This window comes from Myxocyprinus asiaticus, chromosome 40 (assembly GCF_019703515.2).
Source record: "Myxocyprinus asiaticus isolate MX2 ecotype Aquarium Trade chromosome 40, UBuf_Myxa_2, whole genome shotgun sequence".
NCBI lineage: Eukaryota > Metazoa > Chordata > Actinopteri > Cypriniformes > Catostomidae > Myxocyprinus > Myxocyprinus asiaticus.
Genome location: NC_059383.1, coordinates 18,370,223 through 18,386,929, shown reverse-complemented (window position 1 = coordinate 18,386,929; position 16,707 = coordinate 18,370,223). Strand labels below are relative to the sequence as shown.

Genomic DNA, 16,707 nt, shown 5'->3' with positions numbered 1-16,707 from the left:
ACGTGATGGCTCACACGATGAAAGAATGTTTAGAAGTTGTGAAGAGTATGACAGTTTCACTGTATCAGTGTCATCACTCATCAGTTTTGATCAGCAAGCCGTGTGCATTTAGTTACTGTGCAAATTGTAGACAGTTGTACTTACTCTTTTGCACACATGTGCCAAACCATGTGCAATTTGCCATGAAGAAATTCAAATCTGGTGTGAACAAGAAACTTATTGTTCAGAGATTTGAACTTGTTGTTTTGAAAAAAATAATTCTCATCTGAGAATTGAGCCAAAGCGATTGAGAAAAACTGTATATATATAAATATATAATAGAGTGCAAAAAAGGTGTTTTAAGGGAGTTGTTGTGTTTTCTTTGCAACCACGCTGAACCACTGCTGCAATAGCCCGGTCTCACACTAAAATGTTTATGGCATCATTTGTCAGGTGCTCAGAGATTTCATCTCAAAGCTGTTACAGATGGGACGAGCATCATCTGTGGAGCTTACAGCAGTTTAGTGATCACAACCCCCCAAATCTGTCCTAGCCAACTCACACAGATGTTTACTGAGTTGAAGCATAATGAGCTGGGCACATGTGCATTTGCCTCAAAGACCCAGAAAATGGAGTTAGGGCCTGTAAACACAGAGCTGGCTTTATTGACTCTAAAATGGAAAAGATGCTGCTTTGGACTCTTAAGTTAACAGACAGAAATGTAATTTGAGTCATGTGTGAGATATTTGGAGAAGCGAGTGGAGAGTGCAGGTGATACCAAGGCAGTTCTGCTCATCTAAGAATCCCTACACTCATTCCTGTTTCCTCCCTTATCACCAACGCTGTAGTAGCACTAGGCAACACTAACGGTAGACGGACAGAACACAGCATCCAGCTCTCTCCCAGGGGGAAATAAAGCTGGTTTGTTCTCCGGCACGAGACAATTTCACAGCTGCCACGTCGCGCTCAGATGCAGGCGACAGGAGAGGATAGAGTATTGCCATGGCCGAGACTGCAGAGGCATTTCTAAATGCAATCTGGCACAGTCTTTTAATGAATGCCAGTAAATCCATTGGGCGGCTCACCAGTCTTTCAATGGCAAACCTAATTCTGGCATTCTACTGCATAATCCATTACCCATTTTATAATTAACAAATCTTCTTTTAATCTGTTACTATACAGAGAGATTTGAAATTAAAGGAAATGTTTGCTCTTGATATAATGACTTGGTTGCACTTTACAAGGGCCGCACAATTGATCGAATAAATAATCTAGATGACAATTACAGCTTCCATAATTAACTAATTGTAAAAATTGTCAATTATAGCAGTCTGTACTGTAGGTCTACTCATCCTGCGTCACAATTTTCAATAAAATGTTCTATTTAATGTGTGTTTTTGCAGCCATTAAGCATTGTAACCTTTCACGGACATGTCCGTTGCTCGCTTCTGTGTATAATATATTCAAAATTTAAATAAAAACAGCTTTGATTTTAATGCCAATAAGGGGGCCAATGTGACGTTGTCATTTACTAATAAAACAGCTATAAAGTAATTCAGAAACATAAAAAATACATGCAATTGTATGAATCGACATTAATCGTAATTAAAATATCAAGGGAAATAATTGACAATTAGGATTTTTTCATAATTGTGCAGCCATACTTTACAAAAAAGTTAATGAACTAACAATGAGCAATAATTTTATACAGCATTTTATTAATTAATCTTGGTTAATGTTAATTTATAAATATACTTTTATCTATTCATTTTAGATTTACAGGGACAATGCACATCAATAAACATCTCTGTATATGTGGCAGTTTAGCTATTACAGCTAATTTTCAACTGTAGTCCCTGTTTCTATCTGCAGAGCTCTTATAGTCGACTATATAGTTGACTTTCTACCAAAAGAAATGGCATACAATACTACTGTTCATTGTTAGTTAATGTTAATTCATAATGCATTAACTAATGTTGACATACAACTTTTAATATAAAAATGTATGCGTATATGTGTAAATTAATATTAAGCAAGATTAATAAATTCTGCAAAAGTATTCTTCATTTTTAACTAATGTTAACATATAAAACCTTATTGTGAGTGTTAGCGATGACTTTATGACTTAAAAATGATATCTAAACACTGACACCAATGAAAAGAAGAGTGCAGTTAGAATGTAAGAACATTTTGTCTTAATGGCAACTGAATTTCAATGATTAATTCCACTGAGGGTAACATTTGGATGTAGGAAAACGTCCTGGTTACTTGCGTAACCTCCGTTCCCTGATGGAGGGAACGAGACGTTGTGTCAATGTAGTGACACTAGGGGTCACTCTTGGGAGCCCGAAAAACCTCTGGTCTTTGATAAAAGGCCAATGAAAATTGGCGAGTGGTATTTGCATGCCACTCCCCTGGACATACGGGTATAAAAGGAGCTGGTATGCAACCACTCATTCAGGTTTTATGCTGAGGAGCCGAGACAAGGTCCGGCCATTTCAGCGGGTAGTTCAGCATTGTGGCAGGAGGGACACAACGTCTCGTTCCCTCCATCAGGGAACGGAGGTTACGCAAGTAACCAGGACATTCCCTATCTGTCACTCACTCGACGTTGTGTCGATGTAGTGACACTAGGGGTCCCTATACAAAACGCCACAACTAGCTGAACTGTGTTACGTGAACTGGCAGTGTGTGACGGGCAGATGACTGTGTGCCTCGTAGCCAGTGCACCAGGCCGACACGTAACCTCCCCCAACATAGTTATGAGTGTCGAACAGCCCTTTGGGGACAAGTCGACTACCCAAAAGATAGAGACAGGCTAACCCAGTCTTGCCGACCATGTGGAGAGTCTCATGGTAGATCCTACCCAACGGGGGAGGAGTTACTACAAACATGGAGACTGTGGCAGAGGGGGAGAACACCACTTAGCGAACAGACGCCACTTAAAGGCATACAGGTGCCTCGTAGAGGGGGCCCTAGCCTGAGTGATCGTGTCTACCTCCGCGTCCCGTCCAGGGGCCAGACATGGAGATTCCAGAGGTCTGGTCACGAGTGCCAGATGGTGCCCCGTCCCTGAGAAAGAAGGTCCTTCCTCAGGGGAATTCACCGGGGGGGCTGTCGCGAGGAGCGTGAGGTCCGAGAAGCATGTCTGGGTGGGTCAGTAGGGTGCTACCAGGATGACCTGCTCCTCGTCCTCCCTGACCTTGCACAGAGTCTGTGCAAGTAGGCTCACTGGGGGAAACGCATATTTGCATAGGCCAGGAGGCCAGCTGTGTGCCAGTGCGTCTATGCCGAGGGGTGCCTCGTTCAGGGTGTACCAGAGTGGGCAGTGGGAGGATTCTTGGGAGGCAAACAGGTCTACCTGTGCCTGTCCGAATCGACTCCAAATCAGCTGGACCACCTGAGGGTGGAGTCTCCACTCTCCCCTGAGGGTAACCTGCCATGACAGCACATCCGCTGTAGTGTTGAGGTTGCCCGGGATGTGAGTGGCTCGCAGCGACTTGAAGTCCAGAGGAGGAGACGGCGGGCGAGTTGTGACATACAACGAGAGCGCAGACCGCCTTGGCGGTTGACATATGCTGCCTTAGCCATGTTGTCTGTCTGAACTAACACGTGCTTGCCCTGGATCAACGGCCAGAACCTCCGCAGGGCGAGCAGAATTGCCAACAACTCGAGGCAGTTGATGTGCCAATGCAGCCACAGGCCCGTCCATAAGCTGGCGGCTGCGTGCCTGTTGCAAACAGCACCCCAGCCCGTTTTGGAGGCGTCTGTCATGATGACGACGCGCCTGGAGACCTACTCTAGGGGAACACCTGCCCGTAGAAATGAGAAGTCGGTCCAAGGGCTGAAGAGATGGTGACAGACCGGCGTGATGACCACGCGATGTGTCCCGCGGTGCCATGCCCATCTCGGGACTCGAGTCTGAAGCCAGTGCTGAAGCAGTCTCATATGCATCAACCCGAGCGGGGTGGCCACCGCTGAGGATGCCATATGCCCAAGGAGCCTCTGAAAGAGTTTCAGGCCGTGAGACGGGTGGCATCTGCTTCCTGCGGTGGCTCCACGCCGGGGCTGGGCCGAAGGGCGGGCTGCGGCGGAGCCGGTGCAGTCACCGCAGGGGGACACCCTTGGTAATGAGCAGATGGGGTGCGGGATCTTGAGCGGCGCCGGGGCAGGATCTGCCGGATAGCCTCTGTCTGCTGCTTCACCGTCGAGAACTGCTGGGCAAAGTCCTCGACGGTGTCGCTGAATAGGCCAGCCTGGGAGATGGGGGCAGCAAGGAACCATGTCTTGTCGGCCTCACCCATCTCGACCAGGTTGAGCCAAATGTGGCGCTCCTGGACCACTAATGTGGACATCGTCCGCCCGAGAGACCGCGCCGTGACCTTCGTCGCTTGGAGAGCAAGGTCGGTCGACGAGCGCAGTTCCTGCATCAGATCTGTGGCGGAACTACCCTCGTGCAGTTCTTTTAGCACCTTGGCTTGGTGGTCCTGCAGGAGAGCCATGGCGTGCAGGGCAGAGGCAGCTTGTCTAGCAGCGCTGTAGGCTTTGGCCGTTAGGGATGACGTGAACCTACAGGGCTTGGATGGGAGCTTTGGGCGTCCGCGCCAGGTGGCAGCGCTTTGCTGGCATAGGTGCACCAGGGGAATCACCGTATAGCCCCTGGCCACCTCGCGATTGAGGGTAGTGAGAAATCGGGACAAGGCAGTAAAAGGTGCCTCCCACGATTTTGTTAGCTCCTCGTGCACTTCCGGGAAGAAAGGCACTGGAGCGGGGCGTGGCTGCTTTGAGCGGCGCCGCAAGCCCAGGAACCGATCAGCGAGCCATGATGGTTCAGGGGAGAGCGGAGGGTTCCACACTAGCCCGACGCTCGCGGCCGCCCGGGAAAGCATGTCCATCATCTCTGCATCAGCCTGTGACTGGGCAATCGACCCCGAAGGGGGGAGCCCAGCTGAGGCTTCTGCGTCCGTCTGGACAAGCCCGCTCTCCGATGCTGCGCTCGAGAGCTAATCAACTTCGCGGGCTCCGAACAAGAGGTCGAACTCGCCGTGAGACGAGCCGGCAGACTCATCCAGAAGCCCGATCGGGGCAGACGAGTGTGCTGGGGAATGGGAGGTCCGCGGGGGGATACCCGGCAGAGGCGATCCCATTGGAGTCCCCAAATCGCCCCCAATGCTAGCCGCGCTGTCTTCAAACCCGTAGGTGGAAGGACGAAGGGAGGGAGCCGCTGGGGTGCCGCGACCACAACGTTGCCATGGACATGTTCTCGCAGTGAGAACATGAACCATCCACGAATGCTGCCTCCGTGTGGGTCGTGCCCAGACACGAAAGACAGCGATCGTGACCTTCTGAAGTTGAGAGGTAATGACCGCAACCAGGAATAACACACAATAGGAAAGGCATCTTTAAAAAGACGCATCTTTAAAAAGACGTTCCGTGTGTGCCGCTCTTTTAGAGAAATATACTCTTTCAGAAAAATATACTCTCTTTTTTCTGCCGAAGTGCCCAGGGGGGCAGTCGTGAGAATTCAACTCAATGAGCATGACTGAGTGGTTGCATACCAGCTCCTTTTATACCCTTATGTCCGGGGGAGTGGCATGCAGATACCACTCGCCAATTTTCATTGGCCTTTTATCAAAGACCAGAGGTTTTTCGGGCTCCCAAGAGTGACCCCTAGTGTCACTACATCGACATAACGTCGAGTGAGTGACAGATAGGTAACTGCACCCAAGTCTCTCTTTTTAAGTTCACTACAGTCCATTTTTCTTGTTTTTAAGTTAATTATATGCACTGTTAATGTACAGGCATTATGAAGATAGAATGCAGTGGGTCAAGATCAGTGTCTATATTTATAATGGTTCTATCTGCAGAGCTAGTCAACTTTCAACCAAAAGAAATGGAATTTTTTTTTTGCTTCATTTGGAAGAATTCATGCATGGGCATAGTTCTCAAAGGCATTGTGCTAACAAAAGTGGACAACTATTGTGATCCATATTTTGACAGTAGAGCAAATCTAATCATTCCTTTTCTCACACCAAGCTTCCATGTGAGACTAGGCTGTAATGAAGTAACTGTGATGACAGCTCCAATTATGAGCCAAATCCATGACTTCAAGCGCAGCCCTGGATTAACAACGAATGCAAATTCATTTAAATTCATAAATTGGCTTAATAATGTTGTCTCAAATGCTTTTCTTTGAGTTTCATAGTTTGTCACATTTCAAAATTATTTCCTGACCCATTTAGATGTGCCTGCTAGTTTGCATTGAAACGTCTCACTAGCTGAACTGTACTGACCTAATTTTTCAGTAACTGCAAAGTCAGGGATTATTAGGAGGGTAGGCTGATTACATTGGTCAAGTGTATTTTTTGTTTTGTTTGTTTTTTTTTTTTTTTTTTTTTTGTGCTGCTCACAAACACTTCTGTATGTGAACATTCTACATGACTAGCTTCTGCTTTGAAGGCAGTTTGGCTTTTTTGCCTCTGGATGAATCAGAGATTCGTGTTTCTTTGAAGTTGAAATTCTGCGGCTTGCAACTTGTCCTTCATATTGACCAGCAAGCTTATCTTAATAGAGCACAGGCCAACACTGATAGCTGCATTAGAGCACCACAGCTCCATTTTATAAAATGCAGAGGCTTTGATCCCTAGGTAAATCCTGACAGGGAATGCACATAATTCATTCAGGATGACAGAATGAGATTTTCTTTTGAAGTTGGTAAATGCTCTCTAAAACACGGTTTTGATTAGTATTTGGATTTCTGACAAATCTTTTGAATGTTGAAATACTTAGATTTAACACTGTAGTGTTGCTTATGGTATGTTTTTTTATGTTTGTATGTTTTTGTTTGTTTGTTTGTTTGTTTGTTACATTTAAGGACATTGGACAATAAATATACTGTATAATATTTTTTTAAGACAGACAGACAGACAGACTGAGAGATAGATAGATAGATAGATAGATAGATAGATAGATAGATAGATAGATACACACACTGTATACAGTATACTAATGTTCATTGTTAGTTCATGTTAGCTCATAATGCATTAAATAATTCTAAATAAATAAATATGTGCAATTTAACATTAAGCAAGATTGATAAATGCTGTAAATGTATTGTAAGTTCATGTTAACAATTGCGTCAACTAATGTTAATGTATACAACATTATTGTAAAGTGTTACTGATGACTTTTAGACCAATGACTTTCAGTGTGTCTGCTACACAGGAAACAAACTGTCAGTGTCAGCAGAATAATCATTAATTCATTCTTTTATTAGTTTCTCCTCATATGTAGAAAGCCAATACATGACTAAAGTACATGCAGGTAACAAATACATTGACCAGCTGCCTGGTGGAAAAGTCAGATGATCTGAAACAGCTTGTGTTTATTCATACATGCATTTCCACTCTGCATGGTGAGAGACATCCAATAAAATTGGTTGTTAAGTTCTAATGAAATTCACAGCAGGCTGTAAATTTAATGCTGACTCTCAGCAGAGTACTGACTATTAATATATAATTTTGTAATTTCCTCTACTTACACGTGGCTATCCAATTCATACATTTCAGTCAGGACCACTTAAGTCAAATGAATAGACTTGAAAACTTTTGTATTTATTGACTTTATTGAAGCATCTGTTGGTGTTGGCGGTATCGTTCTGTTCTGGGCAAACTCTCCACCTGTCCATATAACCAAGCATGGACAGAGCAGTACAATACAACCCCCGGAGCAGGTCGAGCAGGACTGGTTACACACAGAATAACAAGATAGATGCAAAGAAAACTAAAAAGCAAAGCTGCCATCTAAGATGTGGAGCTGGGGATAGAGGAGGTTGTCAAGTGCAATTTGCATCCATGCAATGGAAAGGCAGCTAAGGCATTGCATATAAATGGAGGACTTAAATAGAACTGCTCTGATGAGCATCTGAATTGTATTGGTAGACGTCATAATCAGCTGAGCGTCAGCTGATTGCAAGCTTGACTCACGTGACTTGTCTGAACTAATGCTACACTTTATTTGGAGGTAATGACTTTGGAGCCACCAGGGCAGTACAGTTTCCCAATACAAAGGCCTGTACTGTCTTTAAAAAGAGAATACACACTGGGAGAAATTAGCTAAGAAAAACATATTCAGAACTAGAAGATGTGATGTTGAGAAAATATGGTGCATTAAATAAGCTCATTCGCCCCCCAAAAAACTTAAAAATGTCTGAATGTCATTTATGAGATAACAAAATATCAATCCTACAAGATCAATACTACAAGCTCACTTTACTAGCAAAACATTTAACAAAAAGAAGTTTGGATTTCTATTATGAAACTATAGATATTCTGTTCAAAATGAAGAACAAAAGTATTTGTTTTTGGAACATGTCCATAGTTAATGTGCTGAACTACACCAGTGGTTACTCTGCTAGGACACCTGTTTGAACCTGAGGGGAACTGACTTCATACATCCACTAACAATCTCCTTGACATCAGTTGGTTAAATGTCATTGCAGGACTGAGTTCTGGGAAAAGCTTCAGCACCATTTGTTGGCAGATACCACTTGCTTAATATTTTGTTATCTAAAGCAATGACATCCAAACATTTTTAAACATGGCTTAAGTGTACAAATACTTTTTTCTGGTTCATTGCATCTACATACTTTAAGTTACAGGCTCACTCAAGATTCTGCTAAATGTGCTCAAATTAAATGACTTCAAGCATGTCTCTGCTGATCCTAGAGTGGAACAGCACGGGCCTCCTGCTAAATGTGAGTCTCTCCTCAGGAGTCTCAATGGTGTGTGTGTTTATCAGATTTAAGTGATATTCATAGTTGCATCACTTTGTCTTACAATACTGATATTCCAGAAGAGGTACTGATACAGATGCTATAACATATTGTGCTGAAAAAATGTGTATCCATGCAAGCAGCTGCCTGTTGTGAATATTCAGATCTAGCCATATGAGGCTTTCTCATCAGGGTTTTGTTTTTGAAGGTTTGACTGTGCTGCAGAAGATTTTGGACACGGCTGCTGAGAAGACCTGGCAGGTGACATCCATCAACTTTGACACGCTGACTGAGGTAGCATTCTTGAAAGCCATCCAAGATCTGGAAAATAAGAAGGAGTACAAGATTATTCTGGATTGTGAGCTGGAGAGACTCAATTCCATCATAAACTTGGTGAATACTTTGAGGATAAATCTTAGGGTTGAACTATGGTTAAGATAAAACGAAATACATTTTACTATATATAGTGCATATTGTAAACCTATTACTGTATAGTAGAAAGACACAAAATGAGTTGCTTTGGGAAAGCTCTGCCTAGACCAGTCAAATACACATTTATTTTGAGGCAGTTTTTTATACTGACTGGAATTTGTATATTTACATTACATTTATTCATTTAGCAAATGCTTTTATCCAAAGCCACTTACAAATTAGGAATGTTTACTTCAATATGGAACATTACAAAACTTTTTTTTTAAAATGAATAGTTTGTTCAAATTCTTCATTAAATCATCATAATTCAATCATTCACTTACCCTCACGTCATTCAAACCGACAAACAAGACTTTCTTTTGTGGAACGCAAATTTAATAGTTTGAAAAGTCATCACACAGGTCTTTTCCATACAGCAACAGTTCACAGTGGCCATAGATGTTAAGGATGTTAAAAAAAAAACAAAAAAAAACACCATCAGTTTTATTTAAAGTAGTCCATATGACTTGTGTGGTATATTCCAAGTCTTCTGTAGCCATATGATAGCTTTGTGTGATGCACAGATCAAAATTTAAGTTACTGCTCACTGATAATCTTCTATTCCAGTGAGCTGTAACCTGGAGAACTGTTGTGACTGGATCGTGTAATCAATGCATTGAACTCAAGAACTGAATCAATCTGATTCATGAACTGAGTCACAACCGGTTTAATGAAAAGAATTGGCTCAAAAGAATGATCCAGTTCTCAAGTTCTCATGATCTGGCTCTCAGGTTAACAGTTTACCAGATGAGCAGCATATTATGTATCAGTGTTAATCTTGTCAACGAAATCACTGACAAAAACATTTGTTGATGAAGGTTTTTTAATTTTATTTTGCCAACTTTAACAAATACGAGACAAAAAAAAAAAAGACGAATCATTAAATAATTAAACGATTTTATAAAAGCATACTGTTGATGAAAATATGAGAAAAAAAATTATTCTCCAAGATATTAACAGTGCAAGACATAAACAGAAGAATAAACAAAGAGCAACATCTGTTTATAGAAGAAGATATTAAATATGTTAACTAGGAGTACTATAGTTAATATAAAGATATTAAACACTTGAGCTGCAACGTGAGTTGAACATGTAGAACACCGGCAAAATAAACCGCTTTAAAATCGGTTAATTACTTCACTCAAATGTTTCATTATTAAACATAAGGTTAGTCAATATATCCAAAACATATATGTTATATTACAACTTGTATCTGCACAGACAATAAAGCGAATGAACAGATGAACTTGAACTAAGTAATGCGCTAGTCATATGGTAATACGAGTAACTTTTGTTGCGTAACTTGCATTGTGAATAGGCTGCTTCCATAAAAAAACACGTTACATGCAGTGCAATATCCTAAAGTGGTTAAACACAGAAAATTCATAAATCTCTAAAGTATGAAGCATTTGAAATACAGTGGGCAGAGTAGCTAAAACTTCAATGTATTTATTATATACTAATATTTCAGGAGCTCATGTTTACACATCAATGACAGTTTTTGTGTATTTTGTAGCCATCTTGTACATGTTTGACACGTTTAAATTTTTTTTCTAAATATCTGAATATTTTATTAAAGTTTGGTCTGTTACAGTCTGACACACGTTTTTGTCATTTTGCACATTATCATCACCTAAAAGATATACTGTATATATGTATATATATATTTGTTTTTGTTTCTGTTTCTTTTTTTTTTTTTACTAAAATTATATGCCATTTTAATGAAAGGAAAACTGACTAAAATTAAGGAATATGACATGACAAAATATTTACAAATTTTAAAGGACATTTTCGTCAAAAGACTATGACTAAAACAAAAAACTGTAAAAATTAAATGGACCATGAAATTTCTCCTTTTGTGTTTCAGTGAAAAATTAAGAGCTTATGGTTTTGGAACGACATGAGGGTAATGAGCAGTAAATAATGTAAAAAATAAATAAATATATATATACTGTATATTTTGGGTGAACTAGTCCTTTGAAGATATGTCATGTCTTCCCAAAGCAAAGGCAAAAAATTATTTGAGAAACTAAGAATTCCCCCTTCAGGCCATTTGCACACCAAGTTAATTACTATCTTCCCTATTCACGATTCAAACAGCCAAGATCTCCAAGAACCCATTACCGAATTAAATTATCAGAAATCAGCATCAGATACAATTAACCCTGACCAAAGCCGCTGCTGTTCACAGGTGTTCTTCTAGTCTTGGTGCACATTGTCATTAAGCCCTATAATTAGACTTCCTATGGTGACAGGTGCCAAATATTTATTTCCTTCCCTCCATCTCATGTAGTTCCGACTGCTCCCTCTGATCACAGATATTCCAAACTCAGTGAGCTTAGGAGGGTGTGCAATTAACTCCTGATGGATAGGACCTATTCATTGCTATTTAGAAAATCATGATAAAAATGATACTTTAGCTGGCATTAAATGAAAGAGGGCTGCCATTAGCTGACAGTGAGAGAAAGGCTTGAGCTTTTATACTTTTATTCATGATGCATTTGTGTCCTCCAGATTGCTGCACAAAAAAAGAACTTGAAGAACTACCACTACATACTGGCAAACCTGGTAAGTGTAACAGCCTATAGCCTACAGTTGGTCTGCATGAATGAACTAAAAGCCTTGAGGCTACTTAGCATATATTGTCAGTTAACCTCTTGCATTTTTACTGGAATCATAAGGGAATACTCAGACAATCAGATGGTGGTGTTTTACAATGGACTGTTACTCATTCTTCCCTTTTTCTATGTGACTGGGGAGCGTGCATGCTTTTAAATGCAGAACACAATGTGGACAGATTGCAGATTACTATCTGCGCTGTGGGAATAAAAGTTTGTTCTCTTTCTGGAAGGCATTGGATGCTTTTTCTTTTCTGCATCTGTGTGAGTGGGAGTGTGTGTGAGTATGTGAGTAGGTGGCATTTGTAGGGTGAGCATTTAAAAGCATTTAAGAAAATAAAACAGATCTTGCCTCCCAGCAAAACACGGGCAAAAAGTAACAAGACTAATAGCAATAACTAAATAGGTAAAGTTTGAGAAGACAAACTTTGATGTTGACTTACAGTTGTGCTCAAAAGTTTGCATACCCTGGCAGACATTGTGAAATTTTGGCATTGATTTTGAAAATATGACTGATCATGCAAAAAAACTGTCTTTTATTTAAGGATAGTGATCATATGAAGCCATTTATTATCACATAGTTGTTTGGCTCCTTTTTAAATCATAATGATAACAGAAATCACCCAAATGGCCCTGATCAGAAGTTTACATACCCTTGAATGTTTGGCCTTGTTACAGACACACAAGGTGACACACACAGGTTTAAATGGCAATTAAAGGTTAATTTCCCACACCTGTGGCTTTTAAAATTGCAATTTGTGTCTGTGTATAAATAGTCAATGAGTTTGTTAGCTCTCACGTGGATGCACTGAGCAGGCTAGATACTGAGCCATGGGGAGCAGAAAAGAACTGTCAAAAGACCTGAGTAACAAGGTAATGGAACTTTATAAAGATGGAAAAGTATATAAGAAGATATCCAAAGCCTTGAAAATGCCAGTCAGTACTGTTCAATCACTTATTAATAAGTGGAAAATTCAGGGATCTCTTGATACCAAGCCAAGGTCAGGTAGACCAAGAAAGATTTCAGCCACAACTGCCAGAAGAATTGTTCGGGATACAAAGAAAAACCCACAGGTAACCTCAGGAGAAATACAGGCTGCTCTGGAAAAAGACAGTGTGGTTGCTAGATAGATAGATAGACAGACAGACAGACAGACAGACAGGTAGGCAAACAGATAGATAGATAGATAGACAGACAGGCAGACAGACAGACAGATAGATAGATAGATAGATAGATAGATAGATAGATAATTCAGTTATCAGTTAGAAAAGATATAGCGCAATAATTAAAAACGGTCTGTTGGTCTGTGTGGAGTTAGGGTTAGAGTTAGGTTTAGGCTAATGCGCTATTGCGCCTCATAAGGCCAGGGGAGTAAGGTTTATACATACTTAATAGCTATCATGTACCAGCTGGCTTCCATTACACTCACCCCCTAACATCCTAGGAGGAGTTACAGTTGATTATTTTGGTCTTGGTTTAGGGATTTTGGAAAAAGTATATGTAGAATAACAGTAGAATGACAGTATGTTGGCTTTGTCAAGCAATCATAATAAGCTTTAGGTGTAGAACAGTATGCTGGCTTTGACAGGCAAATAACAGCTTGTAGTATCAAACAAAAATAGGCCTCATGAAATATGCTTGTTGCTGTATGGTTGTAAACACTTAAGCTTGATGAAACTTTGATGTGTCTTGGTTTTTAATACGTAATACAGTATATTAATATAAACATACAAATATGTTATTGTACTGGTTGCTTTTTGTTAGTCACAAGTGTAAGGTTAATGGTGTTGCTGGTCTTTAACCCAGAAACTGTGTGAAGATCAAATGGAATTGCACTGGACCAACAATAACCAAACCAAAAAAGTGGGGACTTTGTAAATGATTTGTTTACTCAAGCCATAGGTTCTTGTGAAGGCTTTATATTCAAGCTGTACACTGTAACAAAATAATAGGTGCTCAGAATACAATTGTTCAGCAGAATAAATTGTAATATAGTGCTCATGAAATATGACTTCACAGGAAGCATTGTAAATGTATAATTGGGATTTTTGGTATGAAGAAAAGAAAGTCCTCCAAACAATAATGACAAAAATGAAACCAGTAAGGATGCAACACTTTGCATGACAGACTCTCCTGGGGTTCATCTCCCCGTGACCCAATCACTCGTGTGAGCAAATATACACGCAAGCAGATACAATTAGCTGTTATCACGGTGATGATATTCACATGAGTGTGTTATTCACCCAGCATGCATCTCTACATGAATATCACTATATCATCTAACACTGATTGCCAAAGTGTGCCGAACTATACACTTTACTCATGTAATCATGTCACCCACTGCTTCAACAATATAATGATATTTAAACAATAAAACAATTAGGGATGCACCAATAATGACGTTTTTAAACGGATCGGGTATCGGTCCGACGAGCCCGATCCAAATCCGATACTGTGTGTTAGTCATGTTCGTTACTTTCAAGCTCAAAAATTGACATAAAAGAACCATTAAAACACAATTAAAGTAGTTCATATGACTCGTGCATTTTATTCAAAGCCACTTGAAGATGTGCAATAGCTCTGTGGATCACAATAGGCTGTGTTTAATAAGTAAATACAGTTGTGCTCAAAAGTTTGCATACCCTGGCAGAAATTGTGAAATTTTGGCATTGATTTTTTATTTAAGGATAGTGGTCATATGAAGCCATTTATTATCACATAGTTATTTGGCTCCTTTTTAAATCATAATGGTAACAGAAATCACCCAAATGGCCCTGATCAAAAGTTTACATACCCTTGAATGTTTGGCCTTGTTACAGACACACAAGGTGACACACACAGGTTTAAATGGCAATTAAAGGTTAATTTCCCACACCTGTGGCTTTTTAAATTGCAATTAGTGTCTGTGTATATATAGTCAATGAGTTTGTTAGCTCTCACGTGGATGCACTGAGCAGGCTAGATACTGAGCCATGGGGAGCAGAAAAGAACTGTCAAAAGACCTGAGTAACAAGGTAATGGAACTTTATAAAGATGGAAAAGTATATAAGAAGATATCCAAAGCCTTGAAAATGCCAGTCAATACTGTTCAATCACTTATTAAGAAGTGTAAAATTTGGGGATCTCTTGATGCCAAGGTCAGGTAGACCAAGAAAGATTTCAGCCACAATTGCCAGAAGAATTGTTCGGGATACAAAGAAAAATCCACAGGTACCTCAGGAGAAATACAGGCTGCTCTGGAAAAAGACGGTGTGGTTGTTTCAAGGAGCACAATATGACGATTCTTGAACAAAAATGAGCTGCATGGTCGAGTTGCCAGAAAGAAGCCAATGCCACAAAAAAGCCCGGTTACAATATGCCCGACAACACCTTGACACGCCTCACAGCTTCTGGCACACTGTAATTTGGAGTGACGACCAAATTATGGTCACAACCATAAGCGCAATGTTTGGAGAGGGGTCAACAAGTATTGTGCTCCTTGAAACAACCACACCGTCTTTTTCCAGAGCAGCCTGAATTTGGTTTGTATTTTCTCTTATTTGTTAAAAAAAAAAAAAAAAAAAAAAAAAACCAATACACAAAGTATTTACACATAGGCTTTGTTTACAGTGCATGCAATACCAATTTGTTTTTCATGTCCGATCTTTAAGACTGACTGCTTATGTCTGTCATGACATCTCACTGTGGTGCTGAACTCATGAAAAGCATCAGACAACATAAGCGTCAGAGCATTTTACACATTCATGCATGTACTATATCCAAAATCACTGACTCGTTTACTCATTGACTATTCCCTAAACATAAATTAATATTTAAGGAAATGATGCACAAAAATGTGTGTAATGGAACCCAGCTTCAGATAAAATTATGCACTTTGTATAATGTTATGTAGATGTCGTGTCCTGGATGAAAGAAAAACTATTTTGAATTTGATCTATCTGGTCAGACGGAGACACATTTCAAAAAATTAGATTTGAATCAGATTTCAAACTGCATATGGATGTCAGATATGGCAAAATATCAGATTTTTGCTGCCTTGCTAAACAAAGTTCTGAATTATGTCGACATGTTACACTTTGTACACTTTGTGTCTTTGAATCAAATCAGGATGGGCAGATGTTACAGTTAGACATATCAATAAATGGAGATGTTGATGTGTTTCTTTCAGGGATTTCTTGATCTTAATCTAACCGAATTCAGGAAGGGAGGTGCTAATGTGACAGGCTTTCAGCTCATGAACTACACAGACCCCACTGTCAGCAGGACAATACAGGACTGGCTGGAGTTTGACAGTAAAGATGTGAAAATTCCCAAAAGGAGGCTCAAGGTAAAGCAAGGTTGTAGTTGAAAAGAATGTGTTTTTTAGACGCTATGTTAGGGGGCAGTTCACCCAAAAATGAAAATTCTTTCATCATTTCCTAACCCTCATGTTGTTCCAAACTCATATGACATTTCTGTTCTACTGTGGAACACCAAAGGAAAAGTTAAGAAAAATGTCTGAGCTGCTCTTTTCCATTCAATGAATGTGCATGGGGATGAGGGGCTGTTAACCTCCAAAATGGAAAAAAGGACCATAAAAGTAGTCCACATGACTTGTGCACTAAATTCCAGGTCATCTGAAGCCATATGACTAAAATGTAAGTCTTTATTCACTGAAAATCTTGCTTGATGGCCTTGGTCACCATTCACTTTCATTGTATGGAAAAGAGCAGCTTGGACATTCTTCTAAACTTCACCTGTGCTATACAGTAAATAACTAAATTTGTTCCTATAACTTAACTGGCAGAACATGGCGCTAGCAAAGCCAAGGGTGTGGGTTTGATTCAAAGGGAACATGCTGATCAATGTATACCTTAAATACTTAG

General features: G+C 40.3%; 1 protein-coding gene across 4 annotated transcripts in view; it reads left to right on the top strand.

The window, feature by feature from the left end:
• Nucleotides 1-16,707, top strand: part of LOC127430481 (glutamate receptor 1-like) — a 92,926-nt gene that overhangs the window by 26,773 nt on the left and 49,446 nt on the right. For all 4 annotated transcript variants that reach the window (XR_007895452.1, XM_051680284.1, XM_051680283.1 and 1 more), the window contains 3 exons: nucleotides 8,961-9,145; nucleotides 11,738-11,791; nucleotides 16,011-16,169. Coding sequence is in view for 3 of the 4 variants with exons in the window: in XM_051680284.1 (XP_051536244.1) it covers nucleotides 8,961-9,145; nucleotides 11,738-11,791; nucleotides 16,011-16,169 (398 nt within the window). In the remaining variant the exon portion in view is untranslated. The remainder of the gene's footprint in view (nucleotides 1-8,960; nucleotides 9,146-11,737; nucleotides 11,792-16,010; nucleotides 16,170-16,707) is intronic.